This window comes from Leptopilina heterotoma, unplaced genomic scaffold (assembly GCF_015476425.1).
Source record: "Leptopilina heterotoma isolate Lh14 unplaced genomic scaffold, ASM1547642v1 Lhet_95, whole genome shotgun sequence".
In the NCBI taxonomy this organism is placed as follows: Eukaryota; Metazoa; Arthropoda; class Insecta; order Hymenoptera; family Figitidae; genus Leptopilina; species Leptopilina heterotoma.
Window position 1 is genome coordinate 1,921,011 of NW_025111202.1, and position 21,757 is coordinate 1,942,767.

Here is a 21,757-nt window from a genome sequence, read left to right on the forward strand (position 1 = left end):
AATTAAAGTGTTCTGAGAGAGAAGAATTTTAGACTGATGGCAATCTATATATTTTGCTGTCAGTGGAGCTGCCATATTTTTTAGACAGAGACCTGCCTGCCTGGGGGGTCAAACGCAGGGGGTTTCTTTGGTTTGGAGTGATTTTTGGAGGTGTGATACAAGATGTTTAGTAATAAATAAATGGTGCCCGTAATAAACAATTAAGAAATTTGTTGGAGCTGCCGTGTGCAGGTATGCTCGTTCTTTATCTTGATACATTCTTGGTATCAAACTCAGCATTTTTTCTGAAAATAACTCGAAATGCATTAGATTTTACGTCATATTGATAAATACAAGCTAAGTTCGGTGCTGTGATAAGGTTATAAGAGAAATTAGGACAATGGATATTAAGTATTATAGTCCTGTTTCGTGAAAAATGTAAGTTGTGCTATTAAAGAATCTCGGATTTTTTTGGAATTTCATGGACGGAAGAAATATTTCAGGTTGCTGCCTGATTACGTGCGCCCTACCCCAGTGTACTATTTTTATATATACTTTTTATTTACACGTTCTCAGAGCGAGCGTTTGTCTTATTGCGTATTTTCGCTAAATATTTTAGCTACGTTGGACTTAGATTACGTAATTTCAGTATGATCGATCATTTTATTGTCGTTAAAGGTGAATATAAAATCCGATATTACATTTCTGGTTGGAGACCGCTTGAGAAAATTGATTTTTGACAACAGTATTGAACTCGGTTACTATACATACCTAATTTAGTTTTAATCTGAAAATTAGAAATTTCTTATGGTTCATTTTTTTTATGGGAATCGTGATTTATTTTGCAAATTAAAAAATTATTTTACTGTTATTTTTGAATATCTTTTTCCTTAAAGAATGTACGTATTGGTTTTTATCTCGAATTTTGTTAAATGCGACTATTTCCTTTGTCTTTAAATAATTTTTATTTGGCACTACGTGCTGTTTATATTTATAAACAAACATGCTTTTAAAATATGCTTTTCTGAAAAATATTTTCAGAAAAGATTTACATACTGACATTAGATGCCTTGGAGTTTCAAGTTATTTTAGATATAGCAGCTATCAAAATGACAATGTCACAAATGACTAAATGAGTTTACGATTATTACTTGAAAAAATATAAGTTATGGGAGAAGGGAGAATTGTAAAAATAAATGTGTTATTAAATTTTAGCAGATTTATTTTCCCGTAATGACGTGGTGGAATAAAGAGATCGAAACTGTCTTCAACGATGATAGAAGCATCTTTAAAAGATCGTGGTAAAGAGACAATTAATTAACAAACAATCATGTCGGAACCACCTCATCATTACAGTCACCCTCCACCAGATATAATGCCTAAAGGACTTGCTATAAACGGTAAATATCCTCTTCTTCGGTAATCCATTTTATTTCATCCATTTTTAAAAATTGTGAAATTAAATTTCCAGGTGTGGGAGGAAGACTTCGTCAATTAGAAGCTCTATTCAGTGGTGGTCCAATTCAAGGTGGAAGATCTGGTCACACGTTTTCCATCGAAACTCTCATTGATATCTTATTAGTTTTATACGACGAGTGTTGCAACTCTTCTTTGCGTCGAGAAAAGACTGTCTCCGATTTCATTGAGTTTGGTATGTTAAAGATTAATTCAAGAATTTCTATTCTAATTGTTTAATTTTTTTGCCCATGTATTTATTTTAAAAGCCCCTAACTCTTAATTTACAGTAAAACCTGTAGCCACTTGTATAAAGAGTTTGCAGTTAGCGCGTGAAGATTTTGAGATTATAAAAGTAATCGGAAGAGGTGCGTTCGGGGAAGTATGTGTAGTTCGGATGCGAGGTTCAGATAAGGTTTTCGCCATGAAAATCTTGAATAAATGGGAGATGCTCAAAAGAGCTGAGACTGCATGTTTCAGAGAAGAGCGTGACGTTTTAGTTTATGGAGATCGACGATGGATAACAAACCTTCATTATGCCTTTCAAGATGACAATAATCTGGTAATTTAAAAAATAAAAAGCAAAAAACAAATAAGTATATATGGTATATAATAAATATTAAATTAAAAAATTTGCTTTTCAGTACCTGGTCATGGATTATTACTGTGGTGGGGATTTATTAACTTTACTTAGCAAGTTCGAGGACCGACTTCCAGAAGATATGGCTCGTTTTTACATAGCGGAAATGGTGCTAGCCATAGGATCAATTCACGATTTGCGATATGTTCATCGAGATATTAAACCTGACAATGTTCTACTAGATGCTAACGGACACATTCGATTAGCTGACTTTGGTTCTTGCCTACGATTATTTGAAGATGGAACTGTTCAAAGCAATGTTGCAGTCGGAACGCCGGATTACATTTCTCCAGAGATTTTAAGGGTATATAAATTTTTGAAGATAAATATTACTGAAACTATTTTCAGATCTCTTTGTTTATGTGCTTTTTTATTTTTCAGGCAATGGAAGACGGACAAGGAAGATATGGTCCCGAATGTGATTGGTGGTCTTTGGGTGTCTGTATGTATGAAATGCTTTATGGAGAAACACCTTTTTACGCTGAATCTCTAGTCGAAACTTATGGAAAAATTATGAATCATAAGGTAAATAGTTTTTATAAATTGACTACTTATTGCGCCACGTTTGGAATTATTAATTATTTTTAAATTTTAGAATTGCTTTGACTTCCCCACGGAAGACATATATGACGTTTCTGAAGAAGCAAAAGATTTAATGCGAAAGTTAATTTGCAGTTCGGAATTTAGACTAGGACAAAACGGAATTGAAGATTTTAAGGTAAGTTATAAAATTGAGGGATCTTAAAAACTATTTACTGGTAAATTTTATGACAATTTTATTTACAACTAATTTTTTTAGAAACATCCTTGGTTCGAAGGAGTAAGTTGGGATACTGTAAGAGATAGTACGGCACCTTACATTCCTGAAGTTTCTTCGCCAACAGACACTTCAAATTTTGATGTTGATGATACAGACGTTCGTAGTTCTGATGCTGTTCCACCCTCTGCCAATTCGGCTTTCTCTGCTTTACATCTGCCATTCGTTGGCTTTAGTTTCACTCAAGGAAGGTAAATGTCCAGAAGATAATTATTTAAATCCCTAAAAACTAATTTTTATTTTTATACAAATTAAAATGTTTTCGCTTTCTAGTTGTATATCGGATTTGGGTTCTATGCTGGGAATTACACAAAAAGATAAGAATCTCAAAATGTTGCAAGAGGAGAACGCGCAATTATCTCAGACAATTGCTGATCTAAAGAATCAGGTCACTCACCAATCGCCTACAATATCACCAGATTCAAATAATGCTACTAGGAAACTCCAGGATGAAATAAACACACTTACTAAACGAAATTGCGGTAAATATCTTTTGTTAATTAATTATATTGGCTAAGGGTAATAATTCATAAATAAAACGACTAAATTTTTCCCCAACAGAATTAGAATCTCAATTAAAATCTCTGGAAGTACCTCGAGAATTACGTAGTATAGACAATGGAGAATTAATGAAACTTCGTGAATTGGAGAAAATGGTACGAACACTTAGAATGGAAAAAGATGAAGCCGTGAAAGAGAAGCAGGACGTTCAGGAAAAATTCAAATCTCAAGATAAAGAACTCAAAGATGCTTTAACTCAACGCAAATTAGCAATGGCAGAATACACAGAAGTAACTGATAAATTATCCGAACTGCGACAGCATAAGCAAAAATTATCAAGACAAGTCCGAGATAAAGAGGAAGAATTGGAAGTGGTTATGCAGAAAGTTGATAGTTTGCGGCACGACATTCGAAAAGCCGAGAAACTTCGAAGAGAACTCGAAAATAGAGTTGAAGAAGCAATGGCCGAAACCAGTAAAGAGAGAAAACTCCGAGAGCGTAGTGAAGAATATTGTAAACAAATGCAGGAAGAAACTGAAAAAATTAGACAGCGCTCAGCTGGAAATGATACAAGTACGAATAATGCTCTTGCGACCCAAGAGATTAATAGACTTAAGGCGGAAGTTGAGAAGCTTGAAGTTCAATACAATGAGAACTCGAGTCAACAACAAAGTAGATTTAATTTAGAAATCCGAAGTCTTCAAGAGCAGCTGCACGAGGGTGAAGTAAAGAGAGAATTTTTAGAGCGTGAAGTTCAATTGACAAAGGATAAATTAGACGCCGCGAGACTCGAAAATATTACCGACAGTGAAGAAACAATTAATGAATTAACGAGGCGACACGATAGAGAGAAGATGATGCTTGCCGAGGAGAATAAGAAGCTTTTACTCGAATTGAATTCTGTTACAGATACTGTTAATAGAATACAATCAGAAAGGAGGCAAATTGAGGAAGAATACGAAGAATTGAGAAATAAAAAGGAGGCAATCGCCCAGTGGGAGGCTCAAATAACAGAGATTATTCAATGGGTTTCAGACGAAAAAGATGCTAGAGGATATTTACAGGTAAAAATAATATTCGTATTTATTTTTAGGTTTCACAAGTTTTCAATTTCGGAAAGTGACACTTGATTTGTTTTTTAGGCCTTAGCTACGAAAATGACCGAGGAACTAGAATTCCTTAAACACTCTGGTGGAGTCGGTGGCGTTGGTAGTGTTTCCACAATAACAGATAAGAATTGGAGAAATCGAAGATCTCAAAAGTTGGATAAAATGGAACTTTTGAATCTTCAGAGTTCGTTACAGAGCGAAATTCAAGCCAAGCAAGCCATCTCAGAGGAACTTACAAAGACACGATCTGATTTAATAGCTGCACAGAAGTACGTATTCTTGCTTTTTGGTTTTAAATTAAAATTTCAGAATTTTATTGTTTTTCACGCTCTTTTTTTATTTACAGGGAGCTACGTGATTTTAAGCAACGGCTTGATTGTGTTTCACATGAAATGAAGCGTAAAGAGTTGCAAATAAAAGAACTACAGACTCGACTTGAGACTGGCGATAGCTGTAAGTATCCTCTAATTGAATCCAGTACAACAAACAATCGTTCAATATTAGTTTTTCCTCAATCTTTTGGAAACTTAGTATCCTTGATAGTGCTACACACTGCGGTAATACATGCTGCCTTAGTAGTTTGCAGAAACTTTAATTTTTTTCACGGCCTTTTTAAAAAGTAATACATATTTGATATTTTGCTTTCATTAATTTGTCCTTTTTATAAAGTAATTAATTATTTCTTTTTATTTTGTATTAATTGTTAATTAATTAATTAATTTTGTAGTTTATATGTATTAATTTATACAGTTTTAAAAGTTCATTTAATGTTTACTCAAACAGTACAGCTCTGCATTTCTGAAATTCTACACAAAGGCTTTTATTACAGTAATTTTTTTCTAGTATTAAAAATAGTTGTAAACATTCCCCTTTACATTCTTTTTATTTCTTCTTTATTTTTAGTTGTTTTTTTTACCCATAGCAAATGTATTTTTTCTTTTCCCTTTCTTTATATAGAAATATTATTTTGTAGAAAAATTTGTTAGACATTTTTTTTTGACAATTCAATAAATTTTTTTTTTTTAATTTCTTACCACCAATAGGAGCGAAATTGATTTATTATTGTTTGCAGATTGAAACTCTAATTTGAGATATGAGATTTATATTTTGGAATTTTATTTCGATTTCGATTTTATTTTTGAAATATTAAATATTTCATGTATTAGAGATTCAATCTGTGCATTTGATTGATGTATATTAATTGTGGAGTTCTCTCTTAAGTAATTTAAGTGGCTCGTTACAGCCTTGAAAAAAGTGAACAGAGTTTTAATTTCGTGTTTTCAACTGCATTTCAAATTTGCATTAAAATTTACGAATTTGATACTTACGATTAAAAATGATACACACTCGTCGCAATAGGAAGATCATGTTTGAACAATCATCTGTTACAGTTTTTTTCTACTAATTAAAATCGCATTAAAGACGTTTTAATAAAACACTAATTTTAATCATTTTAGCTTTTATTTCAAACATTACGAATAAAATTGTTAAATTTAGAGCGCACAAAGCAATAAAATTAAAAAAAAAAAAAAAAAAAAAAAAAAAGGATAGACATTGTGAAATATATCGGCAATTACAAACCTTTGTCATTTTCAAAATGAATGATTGAGTTGAAAATTGTGGATAATATAAAATAAAGAGTAATTAATAATAATTAAACTGATCGGAAAAAGGGTGAGACACAGGAATTTACACTGGGATATTTAATTAGCTTTGTAAGTCAAATGTTCGGTACGGTATGCAATTCTGATTTCTAGACTGCAAAGTGCCTCTGTTTATTGGCGTAACGAGCTGCGTGTGGGGCCTCTTGTTGCTCATCATCAAACTGTATTTGTGACAGCACTTATATCAACCAAATCTTCAAACATCGTTACAACTAAACCCCAGAGAATCATCGTACATCAGCCGTCATCACCCCTACCAGTAATGCGTGCCCCCCGCAACACCAAATGTCGCTTATTAACTAGATTTGTTCCTGTCAATTCACTGGTTAATCGCGATGCCGTCAGCGTGAAAATGTCGCCTGGTAAATCAAATTTCAGGGCGTGCGACTTTCATAGTCGATTCAGTTGTTGTTAATTTGTCATTTTTCATTTTTCATTTTTCATTTTTAAAAACGCAGCGCTATGTTTTTAGTACATTATTTTTTTAGGGATTTTTCAAATATCGCTGCTTACTGATTTGAATTTAAATGATTAACGTTAAAATAGATCTGAAGATGATTCCTTGAGTTGTATTTTTTACCAGAGGTATTTCAGGATTTTCATATGTTAAACCTAAAGTGGAAAATGAGAAAAAAGAAGCTTTTTATCTTGACATTTGTTGCATTTCATTGCAGCAACAGGGAAGTATATTGAATGTTTGAGTGTACATATAACAATATGTACTAATATACTTACTGAAACATAGCACTGTGTTAAATTTAACATATAGACTGATTTTTCTTAATTGTCTTAATCATGATGAGGACTTAACTTCTAATAATTATTGTAGTATTGACAAAATTTAAAACAGTAAAATAATATTAAATTTTAATTCCAATCATGATTTTTAAAAGCAGTTTGTATGAATGCAATAGCCGCATTTTGTTTGACCCTTGTTAGATTTTAATTTTAATGCGATTTTTTTGTGTTAAAAGAGCGATTAACAAGCGACGTTGTTACCAATCTTTTTTCAGTTTTTCAGAAAAAAGCCTTGTGTGGGTTTGCCTGGATTTATTGTGGGTGCTTTGGTGAATTTTTCTATTCCTTTGCTGAGACAATGACCCACATTCTTCTTTAATAAATTAATTTTATGAGTTAAATAGGATTTTACCCTAACAAAATTACCAAATTACAATGAAATGAATAGGTCCAATATTCTCCTAATTTTCCTCTGATAATTCGTAAGAAAAAAAAAAAAATGTTGGACGCTAACTCTCAAATTAAACCTTCTAACATTTAATTAAAAATTCTCGAGTTTGGTATTTTTTTCTTTCTAATAATTTTTATTTGTTACTTTCAGTTTTGGAACGGCCTACCTCCCAAATGTCATACCTGGAACACTTCTTGAAGGAAACCGCCAGTAGTACTCGTCATGGAAGTGTGGATAGTGTAGAAGGTGACATTGAGGACAATCGAGCTCCAAGTATCACAAGCAGTAAAAGCAATCTCTCCGAACTTAGTATTGTAAGCATTAGTATCCGGGAAAAACAAATTAAATTTTTATGGAAATTCTATATGTGAACTTATTATGAAATGTTATTATTTCTTAATCTTCATCTCTTTTCTTATTTCAGGATCCAACTTCTCCTTTATCACATGAGTTACTTAATAAGTCTTCATCTGTCCACAATCAACCAAACGTACAACCAAAGCCAAAATCTCATCAGTTCCTGGTACGAACCTTTTCAGCTCCGACAAAATGCAATCACTGCACTTCTCTAATGGTTGGTTTAACAAGACAAGGAGTCGTTTGTGAAGTTTGTGGTTTTGCGTGTCACATGCCCTGTTGCGACAAAGTACCTCCAATGTGTCCTGTTCCTCACGATCAGAGTAAGTGTTTTTTTTTATCCCTCAATTATTCCGCACTGAAATACAAAGAAGAAACTTAAATTTCTGTTTCTTTCAGCTAAACGACCGTTAGGAATCGATCCAACCAGAGGCATTGGTACTGCCTATGAAGGTTACGTGAAAGTCCCTAAAATGGGTGGTGTCAAAAAGGGATGGGTGAGGCAGTTTGTAGTCGTTTGTGATTTTAAATTATTCCTTTACGATATATCACCAGACAGAAATGCGATTCCTTCAGTTTACGTCTCGCAAGTTTTGGATATGCGTGATGAGGAGTTTAGTGTGAGCTCTGTGCGTGATTCTGATGTTATACATGCGACAAAAAAAGACATTCCATGTATATTTAGGGTAAGTAAATCCGCAAGAATCTTCAGTGTAAATGTTCAATTTTCCATTAATAGTTTAATAACCAGAAAATTAAAACTCTAATATTTTTTTAATGCGCAATAATAATTCATCATATTTCTGTACTTAAAAGTCCTGACACCTCAATAAAACAATGTTCCTTGACTAGATAACAACATCCTTACTGGAACCACCTGGATTGCGGAACCATACGTTAATGCTTGCTGACACAGAAAGTGAAAAAACTAAATGGGTAGTGGCCTTAAGCGAACTTCATCGAATTCTCAAAAGAAATAATCTCCCTAATACAACAGTACGATTTTTTGTCTAATTAATTGTTTCTCATTTTTTTTTCTTTTTTTTTCTTTTTGCATTTAACTAATTTTGAAATTCTTTTCTATTGCAGATATTTAGAGCTAAAGAATTATTGGACAACACTTTGGCGCTTATTAAAAATGTGATGTCAGGAGCAATTATAGACCCGGATCGTCTAGTCATTGGCACGGAAGAAGGCTTATTTTGTTTAGATTTAGATCGTAGTGGTATGTTGTCTGTCCCTTTGGAAATTCAATACAAAACAAATGTTTATTACCAATTTCTCTTAATTTTTAATTTGTTTTTGTTTTCAGAAATAGCAAGAGTCGGGGAAGGGAAAAAGGTTTATCTTCTCGAATATGTAACGGAGGAGCAATTGATTGTAGTACTTAGTGGAAAGCAGCGACACGTTCGCTTAGTTCCTGTTCGCGCATTAGACGGAGATGAAGTCGAATGGATCAAAGTGGCTGAAACTAAAGGATGTATAACTTTAACTACTGGAGTAGTGCGTCGAAAGCCTTTAACTTATTGTCTTTGTGTCGCAATCAAGAAACAGAATGCCTCGCAAGTCATTATTTACGAGATAACGCGTACAAAAACGAGACATAAACGTGTTCGCGAACTGATGTTGCCTTGTCACGCACAAACGTTGCAAGTTCTCTCCGAGGGAAGACTTTGTGTTGGATACCCGTCTGGTTTTTCTATATACAGCATATTGGGAGACCATCAACCTATATGTAAGTATTCTCTTGAAATCCGCTTTTCACTTTTTTCACTTTTTTCACTTTCAATTTAATCATCTTTCAGCATTGGTCCACCCGGAAAACACTCTTCTGGGATTTTTGACTTATAGCGCTGTCGACGCTTTACGTTGTATTGAACTGCCAAAGGGTGAATTTTTGTTAGTTTTTCACACACTTGCAGTTTACGTTGATAATCAAGGAAGAAAGAGTCGAGATAGGGAAATTATGTATCCCGCTGTTCCTACAGCAGTCAGTAAGTTGAATCGTTTTTTCAAATAAGTCAAGAATTACAATTCTTTTTATTCGCAATATAATATTGATTAACCATAATAATTATTTTTATTCTCTAGGTTGTTGTGAAGGTTACTTACTCGTATATAGTGAAACTCATATCGATGTGTTCGATTGTACAACCGGTGATTGGTTGCAAACATTAAATGTTAAGAAAGCCAGACCTTTAAATACTTCCGGATCACTAACCACGTGTGCCATTAACGACATGTCGCACGTTATTTATCTAAGCAATTTACATCAACGTAAGTTTTTTTTAAACTCCTAATTTAATGAAACATTCATTTTTTGTTCAATAGTTATAAATTTCTACAATTTTATAAGTTTATTAACGATCGTTAAATGAAATATTTTCAGGTGAATTATTAAATCTAGCTCCAATGGAAACAAGTGGCAAACAAATGACTCGACCAAGAAGGAGATTCTCATTGAGAGAGGGAAACAGAGCTGCTCGACCTACAGATCGTCGTTCGAAAATGATATCAGCACCTACCAATTTTAATCACATCAGTCATATGGGACCTGGAAATGGCATTAAAGTGAGAAAAAGAGCATATTTACTTTTTATACTATATGACGATATGATTTTCATACCATGTGATTTATTTTGTTTAATAATTCAGCACTTACTTGATTTGCCAACAACATTGGAAACTGCTGATCAACCGCCTCCACCTTACAATGCAGCTGTAACAGGACATCATAGTGGAGCTCAATTCCTCAGCAGTCAACAAAGAGTATGAACCTAGTGTTACGAATAAAATATTTCAATTATAGAAAATTATAATAATATTATAAAATAAAATTCACATTCGATTCTCAATTACAGACATACAGTTCAGGATTGCAAGCTCCCAATAAACCAGCACCTTTGCCTCCGAGACATCCTCCTTCTGACTCCAGGCGCCTTAGCTCTCACATGTCAAAGCACTCGGGATACTCGCCACACAATGGTGAGTAAAAAAAGAACGGAAAATTTGCATTTTTCAGTATATTCAAACTTTGTGAAACTAAATTAAATTTGTTGGAGTAAAATCCTCTTTTAATAATCTATATTAATAATCGTTGTATTCCGGTAATCTGCTTGCAATTTCAAGTTATTTGTTTAATTTTTTTTAATAATTCTTTTATGAACAATTTGTTTCAAGTTTTTAAAATAATCGTGTTTGTTAAAAATTGAAATTAAACATTTAATTATTGGATTTTATTAAAATTTTAGAAAGTAATTGAATTGTTTTGAAAAATTTTATAACGAATTAAGAAAAAAATTATTGAATTCTTTCGTGGAATTGTGTTGAAGAGAATTCTACTATTTATGAAAATAATTTAATTGTTTCGAAGGATTCATTCAAATTAATGAAATTAATAAACAAGAATAATTAATTAGTAGGTAAATTAGTTAATAATTGAATTTTTTTAAAGTTTGAGTCTGAAATTATTCAAAAATTTATATTTAAAAATAAAAAATGTTGTAATTTGCATAATAATAATAATAATAATAATAATAAATTGAATATCAAGTTCCGCGCATAACATTTGCTAGTTGCTTTAATAAAATTCAAAATTTTTTTAAAATAAAGGAAAAAAATGTTTATAAATTCTATTTGTCAATTACAAATTTTAATTGAAAATGAAATTAAAACTTTTTAAATTTTTAGAATATAATGAAAGAATTTTACTCAAAAAAATGTTCTATTACATTTATTTACGGATTTTCTTTAATTGTAAAATTATTCGAAAACATCAATAACTTGATTATAAAATTTGAAAAATTTCAAATCCAAACCTTTTAAAATATTCAAAAATTTATAAAAATATTGTTATAAAACATGAAGATTTCTTAATTTTTTATAATAATTAAAATTGACCGAGTGTGAAAATTTGATTAAAATACCTAGTAGATTTTGAAAATAATTGAAATTAGGACAAGTGTTTTATTGACATTTTTGAAACTAATTGAACTTTATTATTTATTGTAATTTCTCCAAAATTGAATTATTTGAGTGTTTTTAACAAAAATTTGAATTCAAAATTTTTAAATTCTTTTATTTTTAAAATTGCTAATTTTATTTTTAAAAAAATTAGGTAAACAGTTGCTCGTTTCTTTTTAATAAAGAAGAAAAATAAACTATAAACAATTTGACAGGTTCAACTTCTGCGCGAAGAGGTCCAGCTCCTCCGAGACCAACAGCTACACCACCATCGTTACCGCGTACGCCTGATCAGGTTGATTCTGATTCACTACATATGCGATCACATACTCCACTTTCCCTTGGCAGCATTTCGTCCCTACACGATAAAGTAAGTTTCACTAAAACATTTTTTTATCTTTGAAATTTTTATAGCTTTAACAAAACATAATTTGTAATTTAGGAGCCAGTATCTGGTGGAAGTCCTCGACATTCGATAGCTTCAAATAATAGTTCAAATCCATCAACGCCTCCGAGTCCAGCGCATGATCATGGATCATCGTCCTATGATTCATGAACGTTCAATTTATTAAGGGCCTAAAAATAGAGTTAAAAGTTTCTCGCCATGTTTGATTGTACATGAAATTCTAAGCTTTAGTCACATTATTAATTTGAGGAGTATTCATTTTTATTTGATTTTGTTACTTTTTGGTTCTTCTTTTGTCGTTTGTTTAAAAGGTTAACAAACTCTTTTTTTTGTTTTTACTATGATGAATAGAATATGACAAAGCTTTAACGCTTAAAAGCGTTTAAATTAGATTATCTATTTAACCCACTGCCAAGCCCAAATTGCTGCCAATATTGTTTGCAGTTAGCATACGTATGCAATCTACAAAATGAAATTCGAATAATGTAAACTGATTTTAAATGACGCATAAAAAGTTTGTGTTTTTTGTGGAACTTGAAATTAAATTTTATCCACAAAATTTAGAAATTAAAAGCGAGTAGATTTTATATTGTGTGGTCAAAGTATGCAATGTGCAAATGGCACCGGGTTAAGCAACTCATTTTACAACTCATTTTTCCTTTTCGTTGAAATTTTACCTTAAATTATCTCATTCCATATTTTATTATTATCATGATGAAATATGCATATTTTGTTAAAATTTTTTTTTATTAACAAAAAATGTAATTCAGCATAAGATTCTGAAGGTATCCCAGTTTTTTTTACTATAGATACTTTTTTTACTATTTTGCATCTCAAAGATGTAGTTTGCTTACAAAAATCAATGAAATTTATGTTTAAACTCTTACAAAAAAGACATTTCATGAAGAAATAAATTTGAAACTTAAGCGTGCGCTTAAGTGATTAATTCTTTGAATAATTCTAGCAAAGAATGAAATGTACATAATTTATGTATTTAAATCATTAATAAGCAATAGCTGCCGTAGCTTACTAGCAAAGTCATAATTATTGTCAAGCATCGGCTGGAGTTGTTTTCTTTTTCGTTTTATATATACTATATATATATATATATATTTTTATTTTCTATTTTCTTTGAATTCATATTTACAATTCAATTGCTTTTTACCGAGGTATAATGCTTTGAAAAATATATTTACACGTTGACAAATTTTTTTTATAAAATTTAATTAATCTTTTACCGTCGCGACGACGGTAGGGATTTTTCGAATTAAATTTCAGAGCTAAGTTTATTTATCACTGTGAATAATGAGTCAAGAATATTAAGTGCAATTTGTCAGAACCTTATGCTGCAAATATTTAGGATTATAGTTCGATTTAGGAATATCGTCATTGTTCTGAATACTTAATAATGTACGAATTGTATTATTTTTTAGTTGTGAAGGAAGAGTGCATGACGTAGAGGTCAATTCATATCGATTATTTCTAAAAACTTTAATAATTAATAACAAATATGAACATAAACTTACTGACAATAGAATTTTTTAACAATTTTTTACAAGTGTGTGCGTATTTTTACAAATTTTAACATATCAGATTTTTTAACAGCATTAATGCATTGACAAACTGATATTGAACGTCATATTTTTTATCACGATTGGCAGTTTTAAACAAAAATACTGTAATTTATATAAATTTTTTAATTATCAAGAATCTACATTGTTCTATACGATAGTAAACGAAAAGGCTGTACATAATAGAAAGCATAATAATTAGGTATAAAGTTAAAACTTTATTAAAATTTGTACTTCTTTATAATAATCTTAAAGATGGATAAGATTTAGAAAATAATCGAGAAAATATGAAGTATTATATTTAGTAGACTGAATCTTCGCTTTTATTTTTCTCATGCGCTCTTTCTTGTCACAAAAGTATTATCTGAATTTTCTATTGCGTTTTTTTTATTATTTTTAATTATATACAAATTTTCATATTTATAATTTTGCAGTTACTGCAAAGTAAAGAATTCTGTTTGCTTCCGAAACATATTTGAATAAATAAAAGACGAAAATAAAGAATAATTCATATATTATACACTGCTATAGTCATAAAGAATAGAATAAAATTTAACGAATATAACAAATTTAACAAATTTAACACTCTTATACATATAAAAGAAAAAAAACTAGAAAGGCCGTTATTATAGAAGAAACGTTAACATATTGTATGAAATTGTAATACATAGTACTGACACACCGCTACCCATGATTATATTATTATTATTATAATTAAAAAGTAGAATTATAAATCCGAAATTGAATTAATTTAGAAGGCAGTTAAAGAGAATTGGATTATATAATTTTCAAGTTCGTGTTATAGTACATGAAATCGTAAGGAATTTCTACGGATTTCTATTCCAACCCATCTTCCGTCGTTGTTATACTTACTTGAGGGTTCTAAAATCAAAAGTGTTACTATATACCTAAAACTTTGTATCTTCGTCAATTTGAGAAATTTATTGCTCATAAAACACGTTAATCGATATTCGAAATTTATAGTTTTACGTTTCTATTTTTGTATATACATATGATAATGTATCTAAAATATTTAATTACGATCATTCTATAATTTCCTATGTACTTCACGAACTTTATCTGATTTTAGATCCCTAACTTATACGCTTTAGAGTGCATCAAATAATCTTGTGCGAGCGTGTTGCAAAACTTTATCGATATAGTTTTTATTGTAGATCATATTGTAAAGATATTTTTTTTTTTTTTTACTTTCTTTTACTTTCTTTTACTTTTTGCGTTTAAATCGTACAATTGTTTTGCATTCATTGCATAATTATCTAGTTTTCTCTTGCATTCTAATAGTTTTTTTTCTTATTTGTAATACCGTATTTTAAGAATTATAATAATCTGATTTTATTATTCTGCATTTTCAAACGCATAGTTGTAGAAAAACTTATTTATAATATTTGTGTATTGTTTATAATATTTATTAAAAGAAATTATAAATGATATTCTGTTATGACAGTACTTGAATTGGGTATATTATACATTCGAATTTTTTTTGTTTCCTAACTTTTTTAATAATTCTACTCTTCAAATATTTTCAATTTTAAAATTAATATATTAAAACTCATTGAATTCCTTCGCAGAATTTTATTATTTATGAAAATAATTTAATTCTCGCGAAAATTTTTATTAAACTTATTTTGAAGAATTTCTTTGAATTTTTTTAAAAATAATGGACTTTTTTTTAATAATTATAATTGGAAATTTTGAAAGTACCTAATTGAATTTTATGAAGAATTTTTTCGAGTTAAACATTTGATTATTCAATTTTATTAAAATTTTTAGAATTATAATTAAATTCTTCTCAGAATTTTATTAGAGTTTTTGTAAATAATTGAATTCTTTTGAAGACTTTTCTTTGTGTATTCTTCATCGTGTCTGTTAATAATTATAATGAAATATTTGATTTTTGAAGTTTATTAAAATTATACATATATTGAAAATAATTGAATTCCACAGGAGAATTTTATTATTTTATAAAAAATAATTAAATTTTTGCGATGAATTTTACTTCGAAAGGATTTCTTGACAAGAATTTGTTTCAAATTTTTGAAAATAATTTAGGTAAATTCTGTAAAGAATTCAATTATTTAGCCAAAAAATTGAATTCTCGACCAGAATTTGTTTCAAATTTTTAAAAATAATTGAAATCCTTCGAAGAATTTTATTATTAATGAAAACAATTAAAATCTTCCAAAGAATTTTATTCTTTATCAAGATAATTGAATTCTTGAGAAGAATTTTATTAAAAATTTTGAAAATAATTGAAATCCTCCAAAAAATTTTATATTATTTAAGAAAATAATTGAAATCTTCAAAAGAATTTTACTTTTTTGAAAATAATTAAATTTTTAGGAAGAATTTTTAAAAAATTTTGAAAATAATTGAAATCTCCAAAAGAATTTTACTTTTTTTGAAGATAATTGCATTTTTAGGAAGAATTTAAAAAAAATTTTAGAAAATAATTGGAATTTTTTGGAATATTTTATAACGAATTAAGAAAAAATTGAATTCTTTCGTGAAATTTAATTGATAATAATTGAATTTTTGCAAAATATTTTACTATTTAAATAATTGCGAATTCTTCCAAAGAATAATGTTATTATTTATGAAAATAATTGAATTCTTGCGAAGAATTATATAAAAATTTTTGAAAATATAGGTAAACAATAATAATTAATTATGTACATAATACCTAAGTGAATTTTTTAAATTTTGATTATGAAATTATTAAAAAATTTATATATTTGAAAATAACAAATTTTGTGATTTGCATAATATACACAAAGGGACTTTTTTATTGGCTCTTCATTTTCAAAATGGAATTAATTTCTTAATAGATAACACCAATCAAATTAAAGATTTATGCAAACATGTGACTCGACCCTAAGGTTAACTACAATTCCTACAATTTCTTATCTACATGTCTTGTACATTAATGGCTATACTATTAAAGTACATTTTTTTCAAAAGTAAACAAACCTTTTTTTCAAAATTTAAAATTTATATTTATATATAAAATAAGCTCTCAATCTTCTATAAAATATACAATAAAATATTTTTTATATTCGGGAAATTTACAAACGAAAATAAAGGAAGTATCCTTTATGTACACATAAGTTTATAATGATATAAACTAAGATTAAATTTAAGAAAGGAAAGAGATGATTTATGATGACTTCGGCAGAACAATTTATTAGTTTAATTACTGTGGCAAGTGCAAAAAAATTAGCGACAGCTCTAATCGTGTGTTTTATTTTTTATCATGGAATGTTACATATTATTTATGGTGAGTCAAATCTAAATATTAAAATTTGTCAATTTCTATATTAATATAATATCATACTTTTATTTTTTCTTTTTTATATATAATAAAGAAAATGAAATATTTTTTTAATTTTAGATAGTGATTCTTGTAAGTGGTTATTAACAGAAGGAAGATATAAAGGAGACAAAGAATGGCAACCGTACGGTTGTATGATGCATCATTATACACAAACGTAAGAAAACTAATGTTTTTCTGTATCTAACTTTTTTAGTTACAATGTTACATGTAAATGGGCTAGAAAAAATTTCTATTGTAAATTTTGCAGAGATAGTCGAAGATGTCTGAGATATTTAGCTTTCATGGGTCACCACAATCAATTTGTTTTTAGTGGCGATGCCCGTATAAGACAATTGTATAAAACTTTTGTATCACAATTTATAGTCGATGGCAAAACATCTGATTTAGTGGAATTGCCAGAAAATTCAGATCTTAATTTTAATGATGCACAACTCAGACTTAATGTTCAATTTCTTTGGAGACCGCAAATCAATGCTGCAATGGTATCTGATTTTCGAAATTGGATGGTATGATAAATATTAATTTCAATTTATTTTAACAATTTGTATCCGTTTTAACTTGAAAATTTTATTAATAGACAGGAGAATCGCCAAGTATGATTATTGCCGGTTGCGCCGTGGCCGATATTCTTGCAAACAATGCCAGTGATCTTACGCTACATTCAATATATAGTAGAAATTTAATGAAACTTGTTCGTCCAGCTGAAGTTGTTGCTCAAAAAGGTACTCGATTCTTATGGACATTACAAGATCCTATTTTAAAAGAACGCCTGTCTCCTCAGTTGTCAAACGTTGATAACAGACAGATTGACGTCTGCAACAAAGCAGCTATCGAGGTTCGATATATAATTAAGTACTTTATTTCAAGAAATTAAAATTGTTTATTAATATTAACGAACTTGATTTTTTCAAGGTGTTCTCGCACAGTGAGGCTCATTTATGGGAGAGCAGTAGACTCGTAGGCAGTGGAATTTTAGAACAAAGTCCGGATGGATATCTGTCGAGCCCCTTATCATTGCGGCACAAAATTCAAATACTTTTAAATACACATTGCAACGATCATATGAACTTTGACGATGGTAGCTGCTGCAGTTCCCCAGAAGCGGCAACGACCTTGCAACTCGTTTCACTTTTTGTTCTAGCTTTATGGTAAATGATACTAAACAATTATCAAATAAGTCGGCAAATTGTACCTAATATTAATATTTAATTTTAATTTCAGCATAATAATAGGAGGTAGTATTTGGCTGTACAGAAAAGTTTGTCAATATCAGACTGAAGTTTTGTATTCCGGTTTAGCAATGGAAGAAATTGAGAGAGCAGAAGAAACAAATGTAACTGATATTCTAAAAAGTGAACCACCTCAAGTTCAGGATTTTTATACTCTTGTTACTTCGCTAGCGCTCTTGTCAATAATATTTGCTTACTTTTATTTATGTGACAGGTAAGTGACTTAGTGACTACAAATATCAGAAAAAACGTATAAATATAAAGTTTGTAATGAAATTATTTAAATTTTCAATAATTCCAGAACTAATTTCTTCATGAAGGAGAATAAATACTATAGTGAATTTAGTTTTTGGTTGCCTCTGGGATATATTTTAGCTCTTAGTCTCTTTTTCACTGAAGATCGTGAACGGGGTCCAAGATTTTTAAATCGAGAACAAACTGATGAGTGGAGAGGTCTTATGCAAGCAGTCGTGTTAATTTATCATGTTACAGGCGCTAAAAACGTGCTGCCGATTTACATGCATTTAAGATTAATTAATTCCGCTTATTTATTTCTCTCTGGATATGGACACTTTTATTATTTCTGGCAGACGGGCGATATTTCACTGGTCAGATTTTTTCGGGTGAGTTTTTCAAAACTAATTTCTCGTAAACATTGAAAAGAGTTCGTTTTTTAAATTCAAGTAAAAATTGTAAACGACTTTTGCAGGTACTCTTCAGACTAAATCTCTTAACTGTGTCTCTCTGTCTGTGTATGAATCGACCTTATCAATTCTATCACTTCGTCCCCTTGGCATCTTTTTGGTTTTTAATCGTCTATTTCTTGGCGTGGTTACCTCCGAGGGTTTATTCCGGAACTTTAGCCGAATATGGACCCAGAGCACTGCTTTATTTAGCACTTAAACTATTGGGTCTTATTTGCATCATCACGATTCTCTACATGTCTGAGGTGTGGAAATGCATGATTCTTTATAGTTATAGTGCGTAAAGTTAATTTAAACATAATTTATAAAAAATGTTTCTTGCAGGTATTTTTTGAGAAGATTTTTGTCACTCGACCTTGGAAAGCATTATTTGTAACAACGGATGACGATATTCGAGAATGGTGGTCAAGGTGGCGCATTGATAGATACAGCGTGGCTTGGGGAATTGCTTTTGGAGCAGGTTTAGTCGGTCTGCAAAGAGTGGACCACATTCCAGGAACAACTATAGCTCCTATTCTAGCCCTTATTTCATTAGCTGCATACACAAGTTACACACTTCTCTGTCATTCTCTTTCCGAATGTGAAGAGATTCATTCCTATGTTGCATTTATTCCTGTAAGAATTTGCAAATAATCTTAATCTTACAATCTGAAATGAACAATTATTTTTCGTTTATTATTATTATTTTCTACATAGTTCATTATTTTTTCTAGATTTTGGGATACATTGTCCTTCGAAATGCTTCATTAGCACTGCGAGGGAAACATTCTTCCCTTCTGGCTGGTCTCGGTCGAATAAGTTTAGAAACTCTCGTCAGCCAAGGACATGTTTGGCTCGCAGCCGATTCTCACGGAGTTCTAGTTCTTCTACCTCGATTTCCAGTATTAAATCTACTGCTTTCTTCCTTCATTTTTATTTGTGCTAGTCATGAGGTAATTTTTTTCTTTTAAATAACAAAATTTCAATTCCATTTTCTAAAAGTGACATTTTCTTCTATTCTAATTGAAATATTTCATTCAGATACACAGATTAACATTAGTTCTTGCACCGTATGCTGTGCCAAGTGATTGGAAGCTGGTTATTAGAAATCTTTTACTTTTCACTGTGGTCTTAGTTCCAATTGGAATACATGATGGGATGTTTTAATAAGACAAATGAGGCTATAATTTATAATTCTTAGTAAATATTTTATTTTATTAAAAGTCGTTGCAGATTTGTAAATATGTACAAAGTAATAAAACTTAGGTAGCAGAGTGGTTTAAAAAAATCTTTGAAACTAAAATTCAATACAATGTACAAAATAGTAAGTGTTTGAAATCACTCTGTTATTATAACAATCGTCTAATTCTCTAATTATTTAGATATGCATCCATTACAATTATACGATACATATTACCTTTCACTTCTATTTATACATTTTATTTATTGAAATTAATCTATGGAACTTTGAAATAAAATTACTAGAATGATTTCATATTAAAAATTTGTTTTTTATATTCCTTCTATCATTTGAGTACTCTATTTTAAAATTGTTAATAAAACTTTTATAAAAAATTTTATTTTATTTTATTTCTTTTTGTAATCTTCAGGTAACTTGGCATTCATTTGAGAAAATAATTGTCTATCTAAAATCCTGGCAAGAGGATTAATTATTTTGATTTAAAATATTATCATGTTTAACTTGACTTGTATAAACATCATAACCCAGAGATATAGTATTGTCATAAAGAACTCTATATCTCGTTGGTAGAAAATAGAAATTAATTATTTGAGCGGGCGGCCAAACTACCCACTCAGCTATATACAGTTTATGTGCCTTATTTTTAACTTCTCTTTTAAACTCTTCCCAGTCGTTTCTTTCTAATATAGCTAGTGTTAAAAAAAACATTCCTATACACAATGGTGAACATATAAATTGATCAATTACAACTTTTCTTATTACGGTCCCAATTGTTTTTCCCGGCAGACGAGAATCGAGAAAACGATACCAATAATGGCATATTATCCCTACTGACATTCCCGACAAGGCCATGTGTGCAGTTCTTTTTGCACAAAATTTTTTCCATTCCCCCTAAAAAAAAAGGATAATTTATTAATAGAATATTTGTTTCAAAAAAATAGTATTAGGTACATTTTTTAAAAATAATTCATTATTCAAAATTTTAATCCTCTATACATACATAACTAGTGCGTACTTTTCAATATACTTGTAAGCTCAAAATAAGCTCAAAAAATAATTCTTACCTTTAAAATTTCATAATGTTGTTCGAGAAAATCACCAGTTGCAGAGAGAGAAATTGAGATAGCAACATTAGTGTATAATAAATTTTTTGAGGAAAATAGTTTCTCTTTAATTGGACCGAATTTTGTAATCATCAATCTCATATTTCTTATTGTTGACATTTCCTAAAAAATGAAATATAATGAACAAAAAAATAGATTTGCATGTAGTGTGTGTATGAGTGTCAGTTTATATGCGAAGAATACAAAATTATTAAAAACAAATTACTAAATTCCACATGTATATTAACTGTATAAATAATTTAATACGATATTTACCATAAATTATTTAAAGTTACCTTTGCTAGAAGTAATTAACTTTCGTTTCTTATTATATTACTTAACACCATTCAAGAGTTTTTTTTACTAAAACATTTATCTTAAAAATAAAATAAATCTTAAAAATAAGAGAGGTTATATATTATGTCAATACATATATATATATAACATAAATATCTACACGTGCGACTGCAACATGAATAACAATGTGCACTGAGCATAAATGCACAAAACAAAATTGGACAAGATAAATGTGTGTGTA

The 21,757-nt window shown here is 29.8% G+C and overlaps 3 protein-coding genes across 6 annotated transcripts; 2 read left to right on the forward strand and 1 right to left on the reverse strand.

Annotated features, from left to right (window-relative positions):
- Nucleotides 1-58: 58 nt before the first annotated feature.
- Nucleotides 59-15,118, forward strand: LOC122512099 (serine/threonine-protein kinase Genghis Khan). 3 transcript variants are annotated; one of them, XM_043627744.1, is made up of 25 exons: nucleotides 59-231; nucleotides 1,195-1,379; nucleotides 1,451-1,630; nucleotides 1,725-1,996; nucleotides 2,079-2,378; nucleotides 2,456-2,599; nucleotides 2,670-2,792; nucleotides 2,874-3,082; nucleotides 3,165-3,373; nucleotides 3,453-4,456; nucleotides 4,535-4,770; nucleotides 4,848-4,954; nucleotides 7,505-7,668; nucleotides 7,779-8,034; nucleotides 8,111-8,397; nucleotides 8,564-8,707; nucleotides 8,801-8,936; nucleotides 9,024-9,446; nucleotides 9,517-9,705; nucleotides 9,803-9,988; nucleotides 10,101-10,282; nucleotides 10,367-10,480; nucleotides 10,573-10,696; nucleotides 11,890-12,044; nucleotides 12,117-15,118. In XM_043627744.1, exons 2-25 carry the CDS (start codon nucleotides 1,310-1,312, stop codon nucleotides 12,228-12,230), a joined length of 5,328 nt encoding a protein of 1,775 aa, XP_043483679.1. In that variant the 5' UTR covers nucleotides 59-231; nucleotides 1,195-1,309; the 3' UTR covers nucleotides 12,231-15,118. The 3 variants fall into 3 exon arrangements, with proteins under 3 accessions (XP_043483679.1, XP_043483680.1, XP_043483681.1); XM_043627745.1 differs by having other exon boundaries at nucleotides 1,198-1,379; XM_043627746.1 differs by lacking the exon at nucleotides 59-231 and adding an exon at nucleotides 261-417.
- Nucleotides 15,119-16,603: 1,485 nt separating this feature from the next.
- On the forward strand, nucleotides 16,604-20,471 carry LOC122512085 (N-acetylneuraminate 9-O-acetyltransferase). The gene is made up of 11 exons (XM_043627721.1): nucleotides 16,604-16,946; nucleotides 17,061-17,157; nucleotides 17,251-17,509; nucleotides 17,581-17,838; nucleotides 17,916-18,151; nucleotides 18,225-18,446; nucleotides 18,534-18,855; nucleotides 18,942-19,181; nucleotides 19,261-19,551; nucleotides 19,650-19,868; nucleotides 19,957-20,471. Exons 1-11 carry the CDS (start codon nucleotides 16,829-16,831, stop codon nucleotides 20,080-20,082), a joined length of 2,388 nt encoding a protein of 795 aa, XP_043483656.1. The 5' UTR covers nucleotides 16,604-16,828; the 3' UTR covers nucleotides 20,083-20,471.
- Nucleotides 20,472-20,509: 38 nt separating this feature from the next.
- On the reverse strand, nucleotides 20,510-21,666 carry LOC122512089 (mpv17-like protein 2). 2 transcript variants are annotated; one of them, XM_043627727.1, is made up of 3 exons: nucleotides 21,516-21,666; nucleotides 21,181-21,342; nucleotides 20,510-21,007 (listed from the first exon to the last, which is right to left on the reverse strand). In XM_043627727.1, exons 2-3 carry the CDS (start codon nucleotides 21,337-21,339, stop codon nucleotides 20,582-20,584), a joined length of 585 nt encoding a protein of 194 aa, XP_043483662.1. In that variant the 5' UTR covers nucleotides 21,340-21,342; nucleotides 21,516-21,666; the 3' UTR covers nucleotides 20,510-20,581. The 2 variants fall into 2 exon arrangements, with proteins under 2 accessions (XP_043483662.1, XP_043483661.1); XM_043627726.1 differs by having other exon boundaries at nucleotides 21,496-21,648.
- Between the last annotated feature and the right edge of the window lie 91 nt (nucleotides 21,667-21,757).